This window comes from Rhagoletis pomonella, unplaced genomic scaffold, assembly GCF_013731165.1.
Source record: "Rhagoletis pomonella isolate Grant_MI unplaced genomic scaffold, Rhpom_1.0 Rhpom_scaffold_00009, whole genome shotgun sequence".
Classification (NCBI taxonomy): Eukaryota; Metazoa; Arthropoda; class Insecta; order Diptera; family Tephritidae; genus Rhagoletis; species Rhagoletis pomonella.
In genome coordinates, this window is record NW_023458563.1 from 18,582,783 (window position 1) to 18,604,870 (window position 22,088).

Consider the following 22,088-nt stretch of genomic DNA (forward strand, 5'->3'; position numbering starts at 1 on the left):
AACTTTTTTGACTATTTCGAAAAAATGTTTTTTTTCGGGGTAATTTTGCAGAACTTTCTTTTTCCTTCTAGGAACTCTAGAACTTTTGAAAAGCTACACAGATCAGTTTTTACAATTTTTTAATTTAGTTTTAACAGTTTAATAAATTTTTTTCAACAATTTAACTTTTTCGGCTTTTTTCAAAAAAAAATGCCTTTCGGCTTAATTTTGCGGAACTTTCTTTTTCCCACTCAGAACAGTTTTAATTTTTTTTTTCAAAATGTATCTTTTTCGACTTTTTCGCAAAAAATGCTTTTTTCGGCGTAATTTTGCAGAGCTCTCTTTTTCCTTCTCAGGAACTCTAGAACTTTTGAAAAGCTACACAGATCAGTTTCAATTTAATTTTTTTTCCAACAATTTAACTTTTGGGAAAAAAATGTTTTTTCGGCCTAATTTTGTGGAACTTTCTTCAGGAACTCTAGAACTATAGGAAGTCTACTCAGAACAGTTTTAATTTTTTCAGCGTAATTTTGCAAAACTTTCTTTTTCCTTCTTAGGAACTCTAGAATTTTTGAAAAGCTACTCAGAACAGTTCTAACTTTTAATTTTTTCATAAATTTAACTTTTTCGACGTTTTCGAAAAAAATGTTTTTTTCGGCGTAATTTTGCAGAACTTTCTTTTCCTTCTCAGGAACCCTAGAACTTTTGAAAAGCTACTCAGAACAGTTTTTCAAACATTCAACTTTTTCAACTTTTTTGAAATTTTTTTTTTTCGGCGTAATTTTGCAGAACTTTTTGTTTCCTTTTCAGGAACTTTAGAACTATTGAAAAACTGCTCAGAACAATTTTTTATTTGCCGTTTTGCCACATGTCCTATGCTGCGTGAATCTGGCATACACAATTTTCAAAGCAATTTGTTTTGTCAAAATATCCAGAACTTTTTTTTCTTTTTCAGGAACATTTTTTTTTTGTCGTTTTGCGTCATACCGTATGCCAACTTCACAGACATCTTCTTTGTTTATTCGAGAGATAATGCGAGCGCTTTTTGCTCATATTTAGCGTGTAGAAGAGAGAAAGTGGGTATAACCCGGCGGCGCACTGCTAAATGGGGTGCATTGCGTAATTCATACAAATAATTGATTAAAACGCCGCTGACCAATTTAAAATAGTAATGCACATTGTAGGAAGTCTGCTTACAATGTGCATTATAATTTACAAATGAAACGCAATTGTAATGAACGCCCGAAGAGTAATCGGTTACATCATCCTTTCCGATTACAAAGCCAGCATGTAAAGGACGCTAACCACAAATCGGCCATTATTATGGCAAAGTAAGTTGAAGGAGTGTTCGATTACGTAATGTGCATTTGCGCCGCTGGTAAGATGTCTTCATAACTGTCGCATACAAGGCTGCGCCCTGAAAATTGTAAGTGTGGGTGCCCACAAAGATCAGATACAAGGTTGCCAATATTGAAATCAGTTTTAGAAATTCACACCACAAATTCGTTAGTCTTTGGTTGCCTTAGTTGATTAATCTACATATAGTTATCTTTAAAGGTGTATTTGAAATTATTTAAATTAATTTGAGACTGTCTAGCTTGTGATCAATCGGTGATTGCTGGGTGCTAGTCAATCACAGCACTCAATAGCTCTGCTATGCAATAAAAGTAATAAGCTCAGCCTTTGGCGTGGCCCAACCTATCACCCCATAGTTGTAATTTAAATTCGGTGTTCACCATCAGAATCCACCGTAACCACCTATATCGGACGGCTTCAGTCGATCAAACATCGACAGCGCATGTGCATGGGCGTGCGGATGTGTGGCATGTGGATGTCCCGGGTGATGTGGATGGTGTGTGTGGTAGACGGCAGCAGCGGCCGCCGCAGCTGCAGCAGCTGCCGCAGCAGCCGAAACAGCGCCAGGAGGTGGGGGTGTATTCGCCTCCGATGACTGGCCGTGATGGGCATGAATTGTCGACGGATAGTTGCCTTGGGCTGCTGCCACAGCCGCGGCGGCCACAGGATTACCGTAGCCATACGGATAGTTGGGGCTTGGTAAGTGGAGCGAAGTGGCTTGTGCTGCGCCGGTTACGCTGGGATTGCAATATGGATTGCCATAGTCGCTGGCGGTGCTGTGTTGCCCAGTGCTGTATGCGCCATGATGATGGTGGTGGTGTGCCGGATGATGTGCCGTCAGATGGTGGTGGTGGTGTGTTGGTGCTGGCGCATACATGGAGTTGACGCCGGCAATATGAGGTGATAGGTGCGCATGGGGGTCCATATACATCTGCGGATGGGCAACATGGTGGGCGGCATGGTGTGCAGCCACTGCAGCAGCAGTGTTTGTTGATGTGGGGGAATTCGCCGCTGCTGCGGCCAAGGCGGCAGCCGCCATGAAATTCGAATGGTAGACGTTGCTGGCTACAGCAGAAGTTGAGGTGGCCGACAGGGAAGGGTAGTTGCTATTGCTGCTACAGCTATTGTTAGATGTAACGGATGAAGCTGCTAGATTGCTGACAGAAAAGTTGTTGTTGCCCATGCTGTGCAAATTCGACGTGGATGGGCTGTTGTACAGACTGGTAGACGTTGAAGAGACTGCGCTGCTTACTGGTGGTGTACATGTATTGGACGCATCTTCGGCCATGCTATTGTCTGCTGGACTGTTAGTATGGTTGGCGGAGCTCGTCAGCGGTGTTGAGGGCAAGAGAACATCTGTCATTAGTGGTGCGCTCACTGAACTTCCGTAAGGCTGGTGAGCTGACAATTGCTGCTGTTGATGGTGTTGATGGCGTGGAGACATCATAACTGGCGAAGAGGCTGCGGACGAGTTGAGTCTGTGGATGCTGTAATTTCCAGGCGAGTTCGCACTGAAGAGCCCAGTGGTTGGGTGCGGTGTGTTGCTGCCGCTGCTGTTGTTTCCAGTAACTGTGTCGCTTGTGTCTGACACTGCGGCTATGCCGTTAACGGCGCTGTTGGGTGTGCAATAATGATCAGCATGCATGTCGACCGGTGGATTGCCTGTGCCAAGGTTCTGTACATTCTGCTGGTGTTGCTGTTGCTGTTGCAGGCTCTGAAGGCGACTCTCAACAGCCGCACTGACCGAATTGTTCGACATCGCTGTTGATATGGATGCCGAGTCGTTCTCCGATATTGTGGGAATTTGATCAACTAGTGACTCCAGCCCGGAAAGACTTTTGCTGCTAACATCGGAAGCCAGGCGTGAGTGATGGTGCGTAATGTGGCTATGCTGGCTTTCGGCCAGATGCTGGTGTTGCTGTTGCTGTGTCTGATGATGCATGTTAGGGCTAGAATGCTGTTGTTGTTGCTGGAGCTGTACATGTGGCGACGAAATATTATAGTTGCTGCTGACGAGTTCATCATAGTGTTGCTGGCGCTGCCATTGTGCGTGCATTGAAGAAGTCGATATTTCATGAAGTGGGTTCCCCGTGTTCTGCAAGTGTTGGGGGTGATGCAGCTGTTGGTGCTCGTCAAAGTTAATCGTCTGTTGTTGTTGCTGTTGCTGCTGGTGATGCTGAATCTGCTGCTGCTGTTGTTGTTGTTGATGTTGATGGTGGGCATACTGCGCAGGCAGGGAAAGTCCAGTGTGTGTTCCAAGCCACTGCTGGTAATGATCGGTCGTTTGATGCTCCGATGCTGGCTCGTCCCCTGGACTTGTATAGCGCACGTTTTGTTGCAACTGCTGATGCTGTATTCTCGAGTGCTGTGGTATTGTAGGTTGTCGCTGGTTCTGCAGTTCTCTATCGTGCTCACTGCTGAGGGACGCACCAGTAGCGGGAGGTTCGAAGTCCACAGCGCAGATGCTTGGTGAACTAGGCGGTGGCGATTCGCCCAAATGCGATTCGTGCGAAGCCGAAATCGATACGGGTACCGACGAGTTTGTTGGAATTTCGTTGCCAAGGTCGCTCACTGAGTTGGCCAACGGTGTGGATACCGACAAGCTTTCATGATGTTCAGAGCTATTCGAGTTTACGCCCCGGGAAGTATTTTTGGCGGCATAGAAACTGTTTACGTTGTTGCTTCCATTGCTACCGCTAGCGTTATCTATGTGTGCGTTAACTAAATTTGTGGGGCTTTCCATAATACCGCCGCTGTTGTCGAGCAGTTTGTCACATTGTTGCTGATGTGTTGGCGGAGTTGATTGTGTGGAAGTAGGTGGCGTTATACCAGCATATGAACAGTTTAGTGCTGGCGATCTCATCGGCGAACTAGAAGTGAACATTTGCTGCGTCTGCTGCTGCGCTAAATCCTTGCTGCCGTAGATAGTGTTGGACTGCTGTTGAAGTTGTTGTTGCATGCATTGGGGTGAATTGTTATCTATGCCTGTAAGCGCTTGGATCGACATTGAATGCGGCTTGACTTGAATAAGTGAATTTGTCATTTGCTGTGTTTCAGGACTGGGCTTCACCTTCTTCGGTCGACCTCGTTTTTTCTTTGGTGTCTCGCCATTGCCATTGCCCATACCAACTCCCAACAGTGAATCGTTAACGCACGTGCCACCTGCGCCCCCGCCCATCATTGACAGATTCAGTATGTTGCCAAAGTCGTTATTGCCCGGTATCTGACCCATCATTTGCATACGATTACGTGCAGAAGGGTTCATTATGTCCTGTTCTTTGACCTTCTTCGGACGGCCGCGTTTCTTTTTCTCGGGCAACGATGGTCCGTGGTATGAGTTCATCATGTAGCTTTCGTTATTGGGTTGTTGCATTATGGCACTTGGAACTGCGTTTGGTGGTGGGCCTGGTCCGGGTGCATGACCAGCAACGCTCTGCCCGCGTACGCTCTCATCGGGCCGATACGTGTAAGCAGGTTCAGCGGATGCTCCTTGAAAGCCATGAAATTTATCTTGGTCCGAATGCATGCCACAGCTCGGATCGGGAACGGCACCAGCTATATGATTGCCACTACAGCTGGCGGCATCCCGGCAAACTCCAAGAGCCGTACCACTCAAAGCGTTGCCGTCGTTGTTGATACCACTATTTCCGTGCGGCTGCGTCAAAATATTTGCGCCTTCTTCCATTGACCGCATTTGCATGCTGTTGTACATAATGCCAATGCCATCGGGCGTGCCGGGCATTCCCGAAGCTGCCACAGATCCATGTAATACGCCTGCACCTGATGGAGCCACACCAGCAGTGGAAACGAGATTCTTTTGATTCTCCTGGTCGCAAACCTGTTTGATTTTCTGTTCGGTGAAAATGCATTCAGATTCATCCATATGTGGTATTAACCCATTCAAGTAGTCGCGAAATTTCTTAAGCGCAGCATAAAAGGGAACTTTATCGGCAGCTCGCGGTAATTGTGCGCATCTTGCAGATGAGGAAGGCATAACCCAAACATACTAAAAAAAGCGAAACAAAATTAAGGCGTTGTACAATATGAAGCTGAAATTTTATTAAAAGTACTTACCGTTTCAGTACCTTCCACGCACTCCGGCTGCCTCCCAAAATTGAAATCTTTTTTACCAGAGAAGACTTCAAAAATAAGTTTACCATTAAAAACAGCGATTTTCGGGCGAAATCGCTGTAGTTTCTCAAGTAAAATGCGACTACCCTCTTTGATTTCTTTGCGTGTCAAATCGGCTGAGCCCTTAGTCGCACGCTGCACCATGTTTGTGAAGCCTATGCCATATTTCAACAGTTTGTAGTCTTGTTCGGCGCTCATTTGTTCCTGAGTGAGGCCAGACAGATAAAGGCATTTCCAAAAGTGGTTGCCAGGCCCAGCATAATGATGACCCTTATATGCGGCGAATAAGCCAGGATTGATGCCAATCTGCGAACGATGAAAACATATTATTCGTTACGGTACTTTTGTGATATTAAAATTTAAAATTTTAACCCAAAGTGATATATGTATACTTCTACTTAGTATATATTTATTTTTTGAGAGCTCTTTGACTTGATGTTTTTACATCACTTCATTCCTATATTTTTGATCTAATTTTACTTTTTACTATCTTAGGTTGGGATAGTCAGGGTGAATTTGGCCGCTTCAGAAGCTGTCCTATGCGATAGCATTAATACGTGGCTGTGAATGATAACCCCAAACGAGGTTTTTAATCTCACCGCGTGTATTACCATGAAACATTGACTTTTCAGAGCCCGCACCAGTAGCGAGAATTGTGGCTTGTTGCCCATACGCTAGTTTTGGCCATCGAGTTGACATGCGACCCATCTATGCAAGTGCAGTTCACAGGTATACAATGGTATTTTCTCCCCTCTATACTCCGTAAGATGTCTAGACAACTCCATAACCCTGCTGCTTCCGGCAATATTGCTATAGTCTGTAGCCAAGTGACCAAGTGACAAGATATGGGACCATGTAGACAATTGAGTGGGAAGCAAGATAATTCCAAACCATATATACTTAGTTCCTATCAAATTACTTCACATAAATCAAGTGCCTTTTGACTTGCTTTAATGATTTAGATATTTCATTATCACGTGTACGTACGAGTGCGTGGTTTGTACTTCGTTTCAAAATATTTGGATGCATACTTTTAGGCATTATTTTTTATAAAACTCCTCAACAATGGCTACTAAAATAAACAACAAATAATTTTTTTCTTTTTTTTACGAGGCGAAATTATTTGATTTCATCACGATTTGCTTATAAATTACTAATGAGCCGCAAACTACGATAATGTGAACATGATTTAATGAGACCAAGGCCGGACTCCCCCTTATCGTGTTTGAATGTCAGCCACCTCAACCGTCCCCTTTTGTTAAGCTTTTTATACCTTTGGAAAATGTGAATGGAGGGAAATCAGCTCGGAGGTGTTTTTTGCTTGTAATATCGACGAACCTTAACTATGTAGTACGTTTGGCATGGAAAATTTTTAGCTAGAGGTGGAGAAAACATCGATAGCACTATCAATGCATCGATGTTTTTGCATTTTCGCTAAACATCGATTATTGATGGCGACTATCGATGTTTCCTTTGTAAACCTTAAACCTCTGCGAATGTAAATTACAAAAAGTTAAAAGAGAACAAGCAAAAGGCATGAAATTTATGAAATTATATTAATATATGTGACCTGGTCTACGGAAAGGGGGCTTAGGTGTCAAAAAATCAATTTTCACTTTTTGGTTGATTCGGATGGAAGATGAGATTCTTTTTCACGTGGTGAAAAGCAGAAAATCCTAACTTGCTTAGAAGTGTACTAAAAATGTAGAGAAAGAAGAGTAAAAATATATATATATAAAAATGTTCCACACTAGCAACTTACACGATGAACTATAATAATATTCCGACCAACAACAACACTTACTGGACCAACAACAACACTTACTGGACGTCCGGCGCGGAGAACAATTAACGAGATAATGAGAAACTGACGAAACGAGTTGCTTACTTTTAACAGCTTTTTCACAGAAAACTAGTTTTCGCACGTAAGCTCCCTTTTCGTAGACCAGGTCACATATAACCTTTCTTAACAAAAATCAAAATATTTTTGAAGACTTTTAATGAAAAATAGTTTATCTCTTTTTTTTAGTAGTTTTATGTTAACCCCATTGAATAAAAGTTTTACATTTTTACACGCTTTTATTTAACTTCTCTTCAACTTCCCAATGTACTAGAAATTTAAAACTTTCATCTTAGTTCAGAGCCCGATGACAAAGCCAAATTGAAGACGAATTAATCCGTTACGTTGGCGCAGGTGTCGAGATATTTGGAAACCCGGTATTTATGTTCCGATCATATTTGGAATGTATATTACTTACATGGAAGGAAATAACTCACCAAAAAAACTCTTTGATTTATGTCATTTTCAAAACCATATTGGGGCGTATTCATAGTCAAATTAAGTTCATACTTAAATCTACTTGCGGTTTTTTGACATAATTTTATTCCTTCTACGCAGATGAGGTTAAAACTAATTATGCGAAAAATGCTCCTTTGGCGCGTACTCTCCGTGATTTTAATGAGATCTCGAGTTCTGTCATTTTAGATTTCTCTTTGCCTAAAGATGCTTTTCTTTCTTTGTTATATACGGTTTATTGATTATATAGTACTTTTTCTAATTAGGTCAAAAATATTTAACTCATAATTAATCGCTTTAAGTAGTCAGTAAGAACTTTGTTTTATTGACTTCACGAAAAAAAAATAATCGAACGCTGAGTGGAAGATCGACCTATCTCGGCAGCCAGTTCAAAAACGCTCTATCTCAAAAAACTTTTCAAAAACGCTCTATTTCAGAATTTTATTGACAAACACCCTATGTATGTCACTTCAAAATGTATTGAAAATGTGCTGAGATAGGGCGTTTTTGAAACGAATTCTGAAATAGGGCGTTCTTGAACAGTTTTTTGATATCGCGCGTTTTCGAACGGGCTGCCGAGATAGTCAAAAGGAAATTTAAGGTTTGCTCAATGGGTTTCAAACAATTTGATGTATAATTAATTTTTGTGCGTTCAATTTAAAATTTTACGTTTTTTAGCATTGAATCGCGCGGTTCCCGAGATTTGCCCATATATCTATCATTACTTTCATTGCAGATTTCCTATGCCATTCACAAAATACGCAGTTTGTGATGAAGAGCGCGCTGGCTACATACATACTTATTTGTCAAGGACAATTGCCGAGAAGGATATAGCAAACCTGAATCCCTCAATTTAAATATTAATTTACTTATTAAATGTGAAAATGTAGCCGTTGTTTAACGAAAATGCTTTTTTAATGGCTTTATAATGGTGTATCATTTAGAGAAATCGGACATCAAATAAAAAAGTTAAAGATTTAGCAGTTTTTACAAGGTGCAAAAAAAATTTCATTTCCTGAAATACCCTCCCAGAGAGTGTTAGAAAATTTAACTGTTTTCACCCATACATCGTGATTAGTGTTGTTCCGATGTCGCCATGTACTCGATTCCTCTACTCTTTAAAAATATCGAAGAAAAGTATCGATGCTACAAATGGTACTTACTCGTATCGAACTCATTATAACATTCCGTAGAAATGATTATATAAATTCTTATTTCCCATGATATATACGGTGACCATATTAACCAACGTAAAATAAAGGAAATTTTTTTTTTTTTCAAAATGATTTGGGAATACGTATGTACATACAACTTGTACGATAAAAGTACCTTACCCATATCGTAATTTAAATGAAATATTTACCAGTTGATTAACCGATTGCGAAAAATGAAACCCAATCCTTTTCAAGGTCTTCCTTTGCTACCAAAATGCGTTTACCACGCCGAAGCCAGCACACAGTGGTTCAAAGTTGGAATTTAATGTTCATAATTCACCGTAGTCTTCATTTTTCAACAAATTTTTACTAAAAACCGAAAAAAAATTATTTTGGTGAAATTTTTTTTATAACATTTCAAACATTTTTTTATTTTTGTAAGTTTCTCGTTTTGGCGAACCGTACAATTGTTTTCAATTAGACTTGTAACATTTATTAACTGGAACAGGAGAAAACATTTTCTTCAAAATTGACACTTTTTCTGCATTTTGCACTAAAAATAAAAATTCACAAATCAGGCTCAACTGGTCTTTTCAAAAAAAAAAAATATCAAATAAAGTGATAAAATGAAGGCTCCAGTGAATTACGAACACTAAATGCCAGTTTTGAACCACTGTGCAGCAGGGGTTTATTGTTCTCTTTCAAAGGAACTGGAAACTCAGCATACAACACGATCCTGGGCACAAGTTTTCCTATGCTTTATAGATTGTGCAAAGATTACCTATTAAATAAAAACCCTTAAGTTGGGTGTGAAACGAACTGGCGAAGGTTTTCATTATATTTTGTAAAGGACATTTTTATTTTTCATATTCTAAGTTTAAAAAATTACCTCTGAAAATTGAAGAGCTAATTTAAAGGACAGTTTGAGATATAACGGACAAAAGGCGTTCTTTATTTTGAAAAAATTATAAAATATATATAAAAGTTAAAATAAAAGACTGTCCTTTAAAATAAAGGACGGATGATCACCGTAATGATATAGCATTTACGCGGCGGCATAATTCTTTGACCTTCCGACCGAAAAGAGTAGCCACAAGTTTGATAGAGTACTTTCGGCTAAAACCTATAGAAATAGTAGCCGTAAATCTTGCAAGACCTGAAAATTTGACTTGTACGGAAACGCAGCATTAACAGTTTCTTAATTTCTTAAGCCAACTTCACTTATTACCGCACTGCCGAAGTCCGATTCTACAACTGCTCAACGTTACCGCTATGTTGTTTTATTTTCTTCATACAAGTTAAGGTAGGATACAACTTGAGGTATAAACGTGTTGCCAAAAGCACGAAGCATGATTCATATATTGTCACGACCAAACATCTAAATACGTGGAAAAGCAAGTTAATACTTTAACCGCGTATTTGATACCCAGCAAGTACTTGTGGGAAGGATTCGAGTACAAAAAGTATTCAGTACTTGAAGAAAGTATCGAGTATTTACTCGTAGTTACTTTTACCGGAACAACACTAATTATTATGCGAGCTACAAAATAATTAAGATACACATTGGCTAAGAAAATGTTTAAGTTAATAGTTATAAACAATCGGAAATTTACACTCACTATGACTATATCGAGATTATCACATAGATGGTCGGGTAGTGTGCGCTTAACAACTTCCTCCTCAGACATTCCATTGAAGCGGTCATGTTTCTTGCGCTCCTTGCCCTTCATCAAACCGGTGACGGTATTTTCGTTCGCATTCAATCCGGGGTTATCCGCAAGTCTGCTTAAAAATCATAGACGCGAATTTAAAAAACTTTCGATCAGAGATAATGCAAAGTACTTACTTGGAAGCCAGTTCATTGTTGGGGTCACCTGCTCCTCCATTACTGTTGTTTCCTGGTATAATTTGCATAGATAAAGGCAGCACGCCGTCGGCACCTGGCTGGATTTTCTTTTTGCGACCCCGCTTCTTTTGTGGTGGCCTCAGGATTACGTTATTCTCACTAAAAACAAACTGGGACGGCTGTGCTGGCAACTGCTGTTGATGCTGCTGTAGTGCCTGCTGTTGTTCACTCTCGGTCAACATATTCGCACCGGCTGTTGCTAGCTTTATTTTTAGGTTGTACTCGATCGACTCTTGGATTTCGTTATTGCCCACTAACAACTGCTGCTGCTGTTGTTGATGTTGACGTTGCATGCTGAACATTTCGTCCACCTGACCCATCACACCTGCTGCAGCACTCATATAGGACGCTGCCGCATCATTGCTTCTAATCACTTCTCCGACGCCATTGAGCTGCGGTTCTTGAACCATATTCGAGGCCCTATCATTTATGGGGTTACTTGCATTCGAAGCAGGTGCATTTGCAGTGGATATATCCTCGTCCATAAATGCGTAGGGGTTCGCAGATAGATTTGTACTCGCGGCACCTGAGAGTTCGTCATTGGGATTTTCTGTATTTCTCAGATCATGCATCACTTGCTGGGCCAAAGACTTGTTTTGGGCTTGCTGTTGGTTGACTACGTCGCCAACAGCGTGTTGTGGTTGCTGCATTTTTAATTGTTGCTCTTCACACTTGGGTGGTGGGATAAGGTTGATACCGTGCTGCAACTGATGCTGTGGCGTCACCGAATGCGTCGAAGAGCTGTGTGAATTCGGGGTGAGCACATCTCCGGCACTGGTTTCGTAGCCGTCATCCTGATTTTCATGCTTGACATTGTTTGGTGATAGAGCACTGCAATAAAACATGCAAAAGTACCGTTACTTACTGCGCACTTTTAAAGTTTTTGCGAATGAGAATCGAAAGCTGCAAATACGTAGATAAAATCAATTCCGAATAAAGCTTGCTACCTCCTTGTTTTGGCTCTATACAAACTAACTTAGAAATATTTGCGAATGCTTTAGCAGGAAATCCGATGTCGGTTGTGATTACATAGTTCTCCACAACAAGAGGTGTTTAAGAATATAAGACAAAAACATGCTTCAATTTGGGGAAACTGGACCAGATCATAGTATGTTTAAGACAGATTTTGGCCACAAACTTGTCTCTACCGCGCAAAAGTGGTATGGCTCTAAATGAGGCGAAACTGGGAAGTCAAAACAGACATACATATATTCTCAGGATTTCTGGGGGAAAGCATAGAGGAATAATGAATCTCTCTGCGTGCAATTAGGCCTTAATTCGGCAATGACTTACACACACAGCGTCTAAGGATGTCAAAAACCTTGTTTGTAAATAACTTCGTAAAGTTTGAAACACCGAGCTTTGAGCTGGTGGGAGCACTTTTATATAGGAAAGAATATATATTTGGTCCAACAGCGTGAATATTTAGTTTTCATTGCAATAACTTCAAAGAGAGGATGACCGATTTTGCCGAGGACGGAGTATGGTACCAGAAATCAGAAATAAGCATACAAGCGCTTTGATGTGCTTTTCGTCCGTTTGATGTCGAAGAGCTGTAATGACAACGAACAGCCGAAATCTTTCAAATCGACTTAAAAAGACCACCTCTTATCGCCCGGATTCAAATGAGCAGTGGAATTTGATCTCCCAAACTCCTTGTACCGCTGTGGGTTTAGCACCACTCACATGAAAATAACTGGTATGACCAATTAAGCCCCAGCCACTTGCGATGCGCGGTATAATTTAGATATATACCGAGGAAAGTTGAAGGAAGAGAAATATCCTTTTAAGAAGCAAAAAAGAGAGCCAGAAAACCTTGAGTGCGAAGAGTTTGAAATGTCTTCAGGCTAAGTCTTCAAATCTAGGGCTGCTTATTGCAAAGAAAAATATGGAACTTTGGTAACAGAAATCCAGAGTACATTTGAATCAGGGTTGTTGCGAATATTATTCCCAAATAAAAGTCCTTTCTGGATAATAAACAAACGGCTTATCCAAATTAAACAAGTTTGGTATAAAATGAAAGAGGACTTAAATTTAAAACTAAAATGCCTAAACGAGGAAAGCCACATATTGAAAAATATTTCAATAAAAAATGTTAATTAATCACCATAGAACAAACCTTGTGTCAGGTATATGACTTTTATAGTATTATAGTATAGAATTATAAAAAATATAAATAGAGGTCGTTCGTTATTTCTGTTTAAAAGCTTTTTCAGTCCTCTTTCATGTGATACCAAATTTGTTTAATTCGGACAGGCCGTTTGTTTATTATCCGGAAAGGACTTTTATTTTGGAATAATATTCGCAACAACCCTGATTTGAATTATAAAAAAGAGAACACTCCTCGCTGTTGAATAGCGAGATAAACCCAGACAAAGAAGAGGTGAGAACAGCAATGATTCGGGTGAAAAACACGGACTTCCAGAGTACACTTGGGATACAGAGAGAATACTTCTCAAGGATATCGAACAGCACACTGGTGGCGGGTTTGATGAAGATCAACCCAGACAAATTTTTTGGAATTAAACTCCTTTCCCTCCACTCGACCAAGAAGAGATGAGAAAAGCCGTAATAAGGCCCCGTGACGGACGGTATACCGGCTTTGCTGTTCAAAGACGGCTGCAGAGTTGGATAGACTCATCTTGAAGATATTAAGTGCTATAAAGTTGAAGATTATAAAATTTTTTAAGTGTAAATAAGCTGAAGGATCAGTTGAAAAGAGAAATAAATTATCTCAATCAAAATTTCCGCGACAGCCACAAAAATGCAATTGCCAATATAGCAACTCAGTTGCCATTTGCCCTTTTTAATACTAATTCAGCCCATTAGTGTACATTGCCTAATCCGTAAGAAGAGATGTCATGTAGTTTGATCCAATTACCGTGCGACAAGCCTACTTAGCATGGTATGGTCCTACCGACTGTTCCGTACCATTCATGAACCATTGAATCTTATGAGTGTGGCTTCAGGCGTGGCATATCCACCGTTGACAAAATTTTCATACTGCGTCATTTCTAGGGATGCAAACGATGCATCCATGTTTTCAAAATATCGATGTTTTGCTGGTCGAGTGAAAAACATCGACATTGATCATTCGCGTAGCAAGCGAGCGCTTGTTCCCGGAAAATGGTGCAACCATCACTCAGGATAGAAGTAGGCTTTTGGGGACTAGATTGTCAAAGCTTCCTTTCTGAACTCGATTTCAAAAGATACATCATAATTATAGCAACACACTTATACTTGTATTGAAATATGCCCAACAAGCATTTCAGTAAATGTTTTTAAAAATAACTTAAAGTAAGTTTGCTGTAATAAGCGTTAAATAAGCATTTTTAATATTAAGCTTATTAAAAGTTTTTTCAAACAAACCTTTAATATGTTTTGAGAGCGAATGTTTATAAATAACTTACAGCCACACTCAGAGTCGTTTAAAATTACTTTTAGAAAGATTACAGTTAAAAAGAGTGTATAAACACCGCTCTCAGTCAAAGCGAATTGGAGATCAGCCGTTCCGCTCAAATTCCAAATAATCGCATCAGTATTTAAAAGCTGATTAATAATATTCGTTCTTTTTCTTTGCCACGATTTTATAATTCCGAATAAAACTAGATTTTTATCACTTTCCATTATGTTAACTTATAAAATGTCAAATGAAAACAGCTAATTTTGTTTGCTTTTGAAGACGGTTACTTTGATGCCGATATAAAGCCGTAAGTATAAACACCAGAGCGAAATGTGTACGGTGTCAATGCGCTTTCAATTAAGTCGATTATTCTGTGCGTATAAACGTAGTAAAAGTTAAGTAAACAAAAACCTTTACTTAACTTTTTAACGAATGATTTTGAAATTTTTTGTTTGTTTTCAATAAATTTCAATTTCGATAACGTCGCTGTAACAGTGGCAATGGCCTAGTGAGCAGAGCACTTTCGTGCCATTCAAGAGATCCGAGTCCAATCCTCGGCAACGAATTTTTTTTAATACAATTTTTTTTTTAGTCTTACAGCCGCACTCAGAAACGTTCCTTAAATTAGCTCTAACGGGCACTTAACTAATGACCGTTAAATCTGTTAATTAATGTTTCCTCTCAGAGTTAAAAATTATAAAAATTCAAGTATGGCCCCAGTTGCGGCCCTTAATTTTTGTGGCATCACTCACTTTTTTCGTTCAGTTTGAAATAAAATATAAAAATAAGTATTTATATTATTTTGTGCGCACTGGCTCAACAGACGCAATGGCTGAGCGAGCAGAGCACTGGCGCGCTATTCGAGAGATCCGAGTTCGAGTCCTAGGGTAGGAAAATTTTCTTTTTCTTTATTTATTTATTTTTTCTTGTTCAATCTTTATAACCTATTTTTATTGGATTTGTTTTTGCTTTTTTGCTCTAATTTTATTTATTTTGATTTATAGATTTGATTATTTTGAAAAGAAACATTTTTTTAATTTAATTAAATTGTCTGCTAAAAGACAAACAAGACCAATAACAGGCCAATTCTGGCATTTGTCTTTCAACTCACCTCAATCTCCTCAATCTTTCGAGAGACAAAAGTCTTTATATTTCGGTAACTATCTTGAAAGTCCTTTTCTGTATTTCGAATAACTATTTGAAAGACGTGCTAATAGTGTTATTATATTTATCGTTTAGCAAGAAGTTTTCTAAAAACTAAACGAAATGAAAAAAATACTTTTCTAAAACAGGAAAAATTAAAAATTTGAGAAACTGAATGTGAAAGAAAAAATAGGAATCAAAAAAGTTTCCAAAAGGTAAATAAAATAAAAAATATGAATTTTTTAAGCAATAAAACTAAAAAAAAAAGTAGTATTAAACAAAATTCATTCCCGAGGATTGAACTCGGATCTCTTAAATGGCACGAAAGTGCTCTGCTCACTGGGCCATTGCCACGGTTGCAGAAACGTTATCGAAATTGAGATTTATTGAAAACAAACAAAAAATTTCAAAATCATTCGTTAAAAAAGTTAAGTAAAGGTTTTTGTTTACTTAACTTTAATGTTCATTAAATGCCATTAACGAATCATTAACTGACTCTGAGAGGGAATTTTTTCAAATCGTTACTGAGGGACACCTTAAGTTAGGGATGCACAGCAGAGGTGCACGCAGTCGACGTCGCGGGCAACCTGCGCGCACGCGAGCGTGCTTGGCGAGGTGAAGTGAGCTGTACGGAGATGGCATCGTATACATATTAACCACTACACAATTTTTTTCAAGTACAAATGTGTGTATGTATGTGTACTTTTGCGACAACTGAGCCAGTGTGCATCAGGCCACCAGAAAAAGCCAATTTTTCTAAAACAAAAGCGCCAAATTTTTATTATCATGTTTAATAATTTTTTTGATTCAGTAAAAAGTGTATATACACACATATCCATTTTCTCACGTTTTTATTAATAAATTAATTTCAATACATTTATAGCAACGCAAAACATATTTAATTTACCTATTCCTCACATTTTATTCAGTAAATGAATTCCATCTTAATGTAGAATATTAGTGTATAGTGTATACATACATCCATATCGAGCCCTAACCGCCAAAATAACGTAAGCGACATTTTTTTCAAAATTTTCTTTTTGATGCAGAAATATTCCTAGAGCATCTAGATACGTTTCTGCATCAAAAAGAAAATTTAGAAAAAAATTTCGCTTACGTTATTTTGGCGGTTAGGGCTCGATATGTACCTATGAATGCATTCGGTGTGCTTCAATTAAAAAAGCATCACTAAATACCGCACCAAGCATTGAATTCCAATTATTTTGGCTTTTTGGTTTCCCAAAAGCACTAAATTTAGTGCAAAATGCACGACCTTGGCAACAGTGAGCTGAGCACATCAATGCTCAAACAGTGATGCCAGACCAAGTATTGAGTAAATACGCTATGTATATTTTTCTTTTAAAGCAAAAGTTCTAATTGGCGAGGGTATTGATTTTTGGTTCTTACATAGAACACTGATAAGATTCACAAACTTATCTTAGGACTTAATTAAAATAATCAACATTATTTGTAGACGAATATATTTGTGTTCGTATGAAATAGTAGCTTATGTCGGGAGGCTGGCTTTAGTAAAATGTACCATTTCCTATATTCTTTAAACCACAAGGAATTTTTTTTGAAACTTTATACTTTGCTAGCATCGCCATTAACATTACCGTCTTTTACGTTTATTTTCCAAGAGTTCTTCAACGACTCGGCGCCAGTGAGTCTTTCGCAATCGTATGCTGCGAATGGTTCATTATACTAAAGCCAGTCTTCCGACATAAGCTACTATTCTATACGAACACAGATATGTATACTTCCTAATAGGCTTGTAAAATGCCCAATGCCCAAATCCCTCGCATGAGTTATTATCGGTAAAAAATTGGGTACGCTCAAATATGGCATCGCTGCAGCTAATACAGCGCCAGTGAAACAGTGTTGATATTTTAAGTACAATTGTACTTTTTTCAGTACAATTAATTTTAGAATGTACAAAAGTACAATTAATTTTTTAATTTTAAGAACAATTTCAACATCAAAAATACTTTTTGTACCAAACGCTCAAATGCTTCTAGCACTTTGATTCTTAATCCGTTTACATTTAAGTAAATGGATATACCTATATTTCATATTTGCTACAAAACGAAATTATGAGTTGTAATTTTGAATATAAACGTGATTGTGAACAGTAATATTAGTGATGTGCGTTATGGTGATTGCGATTTCTTATCACCGGCGGGTGAAATATCCCTCATCGCTATTTATTTTGAAAAAGTCTTTGGAAATGCAATTTACCTAATGGCGATCCTGCAGAAATAGAAGTAATTGAGCAATTCGGGGGTTGAAAGTAAAAAAATGTATGTAAATTCCATGCGTTGAAATTATAAATTTCCCTTGAGGATTTCCATTTTATCGATAGTGATCTCATTTTATGTTCATTAATATGAACTGACCTATATAGTGTATTAATGTTTTATCATCATTGTCTTTATCTTTGACAAAATCACACGGTCACCCGGTGTTTATTTTATTTTTTTAAATAATTTTAATAATTTTTTTTATAAAATTGTAGCTCATTATCAAACAAAAACCTTGCAAATAAATCGAAACTTGAAAGAATGAATAAAATCAAAAAAGTTTCATCAAATTTTCACAGTTTTTGTTCAGAATTTTTAGACATGATTTGGGTTAACAATTTTGTAGCCCATTCATTCTAGTATAATAATGTGCAAGTTTGAAGTGTCTAGAAAATACCATTGATTTTTTGAATTTTTCTGTTTGCGGTGTTGCGCACTTTCTTCCATATAACGAACGTTCGAATTTTATGTTATATGGATGAATCTGCGTGTAGCGTTGTTGTTTTTTATTCCAATATTTCAAATTAAGCTTTATTTTATAGTTTTTCTTAGACAATGATAAATGATGTACACAAATTTCAGTATAGAAAAAAAGTGCAACACCTTCAACGAAAAAATATTTTTAATTGCGGATCCGAAAGAAATGTTTATTAGTTACATTGAGTTACGCAAAAATAGTGCCGAAAATCAATCGATTGTGCTGAAGGTGCCGGCTGCTTCCGAAAGGGCCGAAAATGGCACAATGCACACTCATTTTCTATCACTGTCACACATACAATCTCACTATTCTGTTGACTTCGTTTTCCCCTTCCGATAACTTTTTGCTTCCGCGCTAGACAAGCACCGCTGTGCAAAGCTTTGCACGCGCAGTCGCCCGCGACACATATGTGCTGATTTGGGCAACACTACCTTAAGTAATCATTAAACGATTCTGAGTGCGGCTGTTATTGCTTAAAAATTCATATTTTTTAATTTATTTAACGTTTGGAAACGTTTTTGATTCATCATTTTTCTTTCACTTTCAGTTTCTAAAATTTTTAGTTTTTCCTGTTTTTCATTTCGTTTTGTTTTTAGAAAACTTATTGCTAAGCAATAAATATAATAACACTATTAGCACATCTGTCAATTAGTTATTCGAAATACAGAAAAGGACTTTCAAGATAGTAGATAAAGACTTTTGTCTCTCGAAAGACTGAGGTGAGTTGAAAGACAGATGCCAGAATTGGCCTGTTATTGGTCTTGTTTGTCTTTTAGCAAACAGTTTAATTAAATTTAAAAAAAATATTTCCTTTTCAAAATAATCAAATCTACAAATCAAAAGAAAATTAGAGCAAAAAAGCAAAAACAAATCCAATAAAATTAGTTTATAAAGATTAAGCAAGAAAAAAATAAATAAATAAAAAAGGAAAAAGAAAATATTCCTGCCCTAGGAATCGAACTCGGATCTCTCGAATGGCACGCTAGTGCTCTGCTCACTCAGCCATTGCGTCTGTTGAGCCGGTGCGCGCAAAATGATATAAATACTTATTTTTATATTTCATTTCAAACTGAACGAAAAAAGTGAGTGATGCCACAAAAATGAAGGGCCGCAACTGGGGCCATACTTAAATATTTCATTTCATAATTTTTAAATCTGAGAGAAACATTAATTAACAGATTTAACGATCATTAGTTAAGTGTGCCCGTTAGAGTTAATTTAAGGGACGTTTCTGAGTGCGGCTGTTAAACTTATATATGAAATGCAAATGCCAACGACATGAAGTAGTAAATATAACATTTTTTCAATCGTAAGTGACGTGTTTACGTTTTTTAGAATATATTATTAAACGAAAACATTAAATAAAACCAATGCGGTAAAAAAATCCAATCCAGGACCCGCTGCGCTAATCGGTGGTGCATTCGAGTCTTCAAATGATGAGTTCTCCTTATCCTTTCTAGTTAAACATTCAATTAAAAATGTATTAAAATTTTTTCAGAAAAGTTCATCAATGAGAATGGCGGCGATGAAGCGCAATATATAGCTGCATCGATGTCGTTTTTCCAATTTGCCAATAACCGCATGTAATTGAAAGCACGCAACAAGATGTAATAATTAACTTTTTCATGCTTAATTTTTGTGTGTTATCGTGAATTTGTATGCTACAATGTCTATTCCCTATTTATATTTTCGCGACTGTAGATGAGTCCGCCGAAAATTCGCATTTCTTTTAGTTTCTAGTTGTTAAGCAATCTATGTATTAGTTTTTAATATAATATCTTTAAATAAAGGGTTATAAAAATTTTTTAAAAAGCTTTCTTTTGAAAATTTTTAGTAAGTTTATATTCATACGCTTATAAACAACTTTTTTTGAACCTTTATTATAAGCTTACACTTTTACGCTTATAAAAAGCTTTCTTTTGAAAATTCATTACAAGTTTATATTTCTACGCTTATAACCAATGTTCCTTTTCGATTATATTACCCTTACTTTCAAGCGTTTTATAAATAAAAAATCAACGTTTTGTAAGCTTAATGTTTATAATTGAAAAATTAAAAAAAACTTTCTTTAAGTTTATTTTGCTTGTTGGGTGCTTATTGAAGGAATTTTCTATATATACATACCAGGGTTGTTGCGAATATTCGCATTCGCATTTGCAACCACGGAACTTCCGCATAAATGTTGACATTCGCATTCGCATTCGCAATAATCAATGCGGAGCTTTTGCGAATGTGAATATTGTGCAAGTGCACTGATAAAACGTATTTCTGACAAACAAAAAATTGTATCCAACATCTGTTTTCCTGTGGAGATGCTACGTTAAGACTGCCCCTACGTCGACCTTCCTTCATAATTCAAAGTCAAAGAGTAAGAAAATAGTAAGAATTTCCAGCGGAAATGTTCAACGGTTGGCTATAAAGAGCGTCGACTATTTGCGCGTGAAAAGATTACCTTTGATTAGGTAAGAATTATGTAACTATCGAATATTATTTGTCAAAGGTCTGTTCAAAAAACTGGATGCATCGCTAGTTTTCTCTACTTTTTCTTAATAAAGTGTAATTATTATTTTCAAAAAAAATCTTATTATTCTTAAGTTCCGTGTTTCCATTTATTAGTCTTTTAGCTCGAAAACAAAAACACTTATTTTAATTTTGTGTTAATTGTCAAAATTAGCACGCATCGAAATAAAGATAAAATTATATGTAAATAAGTCGACAGCCAAGTTAACAAATAAAATAAAAAAAAAAACTTTTTAATATACAACGCTTTTATAAATGGACTAAAAAGTAGAAAATAATATTTCTCAGTCCCACAGAATTTGTTTTGATAACTTTTGATTTTGAAATTTTAGCGAAAGTCATTATAAACAATTAATGACATTGAAAACGAAAAACGTGGAGCGCATGCAGTACAAAGCATTCGATCTCATTGACAATAGTGAAACTACATAACATTCTATAGCGAAAGTACAAATTTGAGATCGATTTTAAGCGGTCGTTATTCATATGCTCACACAGTGGCGTAGCCAGGATTTGGCGAGAGGGGGGATTAAAAAAATTTCCATCGATAACTGAAAGTTGTAATACACAATGGCTAGAGGCGTCGCCTGTGGGCATTCTTTCATATATGTATGTATGTATGTGCAATTTCTACCGTTATATATTTTTTGTCTACTCGGTTATTCCATGGGGAATTCATGCTTTATTTAAATTTAAAAAATTAAATTACTACACCATTTTAATTAATTAGTGTGTAGTCCAGTTTTGTTTTTACACATTGAATATATCTGCATATTTATATATTTACGCGTATCTATGTACAAGTTTACAAAATATTATTACTTATAAAGCGATTTTTAATCTTCGTTGCTTAACACACATTTTTATACCCGAGCGCACTTGTGCACAAGGGTATATTAATTTTGTTCACATAACGGTTGTTTGTAACAGCCAAAACGAATCGAGATAGATATAGACAAATGTATACATAAATGCTCAAAATGAATAGAGAAATCGATTAAGCCATGTCTGTCTGTCCGTCCGTCTGTCCATCCGTCCGTGTACACGATAACTCGAGAAAAATTGAGATATATCAACGAAATTTGGTATGTAGGTTTCCGTTAATCCAAGGTAGGTTGGTATTGAAAATGGGCGAAATCGGACTGTACCCACGCCCACTTCCCATATAACGGTAATTTTCAGAAATACGAAATCTGCGATATTTTAGGAACTACTTCTCCAAACTTGGCACAGTTGTTGGCCTTAGAACAGCATAGGGTGCATTCCAAATCGTCAAAATACAAAGCATCAGTCTCTTTTATTTCTAAATCTCAGCAGATTGTAATGCCCAATGTGCGCAACCACGGTTAGATGCTAATTTTCAACAAGGTTGCGCAAGCTAGACTTTTTCTTCTAGTGCGGTTTAGAGATAAAAGGGACTGA

General features: G+C 37.5%; 1 protein-coding gene across 7 annotated transcripts in view; it reads right to left on the bottom strand.

Annotated features, from left to right (window-relative positions):
- Positions 1-1,524: 1,524 nt before the first annotated feature.
- LOC118745617 overlaps positions 1,525-22,088 on the bottom strand; it is a 314,215-nt gene continuing 293,651 nt past the window's right edge. For 6 of the 7 annotated variants that reach the window (XM_036479139.1, XM_036479137.1, XM_036479135.1 and 3 more), the window contains 4 exons: positions 10,763-11,653; positions 10,536-10,701; positions 5,410-5,772; positions 1,525-5,341 (listed from right to left, as the gene is read on the bottom strand). In XM_036479139.1, coding sequence (XP_036335032.1) covers positions 1,718-5,341; positions 5,410-5,772; positions 10,536-10,701; positions 10,763-11,653 — 5,044 coding nt within the window. In that variant the 3' untranslated portion in view covers positions 1,525-1,717. The remainder of the gene's footprint in view (positions 5,342-5,409; positions 5,773-10,535; positions 10,702-10,762; positions 11,654-22,088) is intronic. The other variant, XM_036479140.1, reaches the window with a different exon arrangement.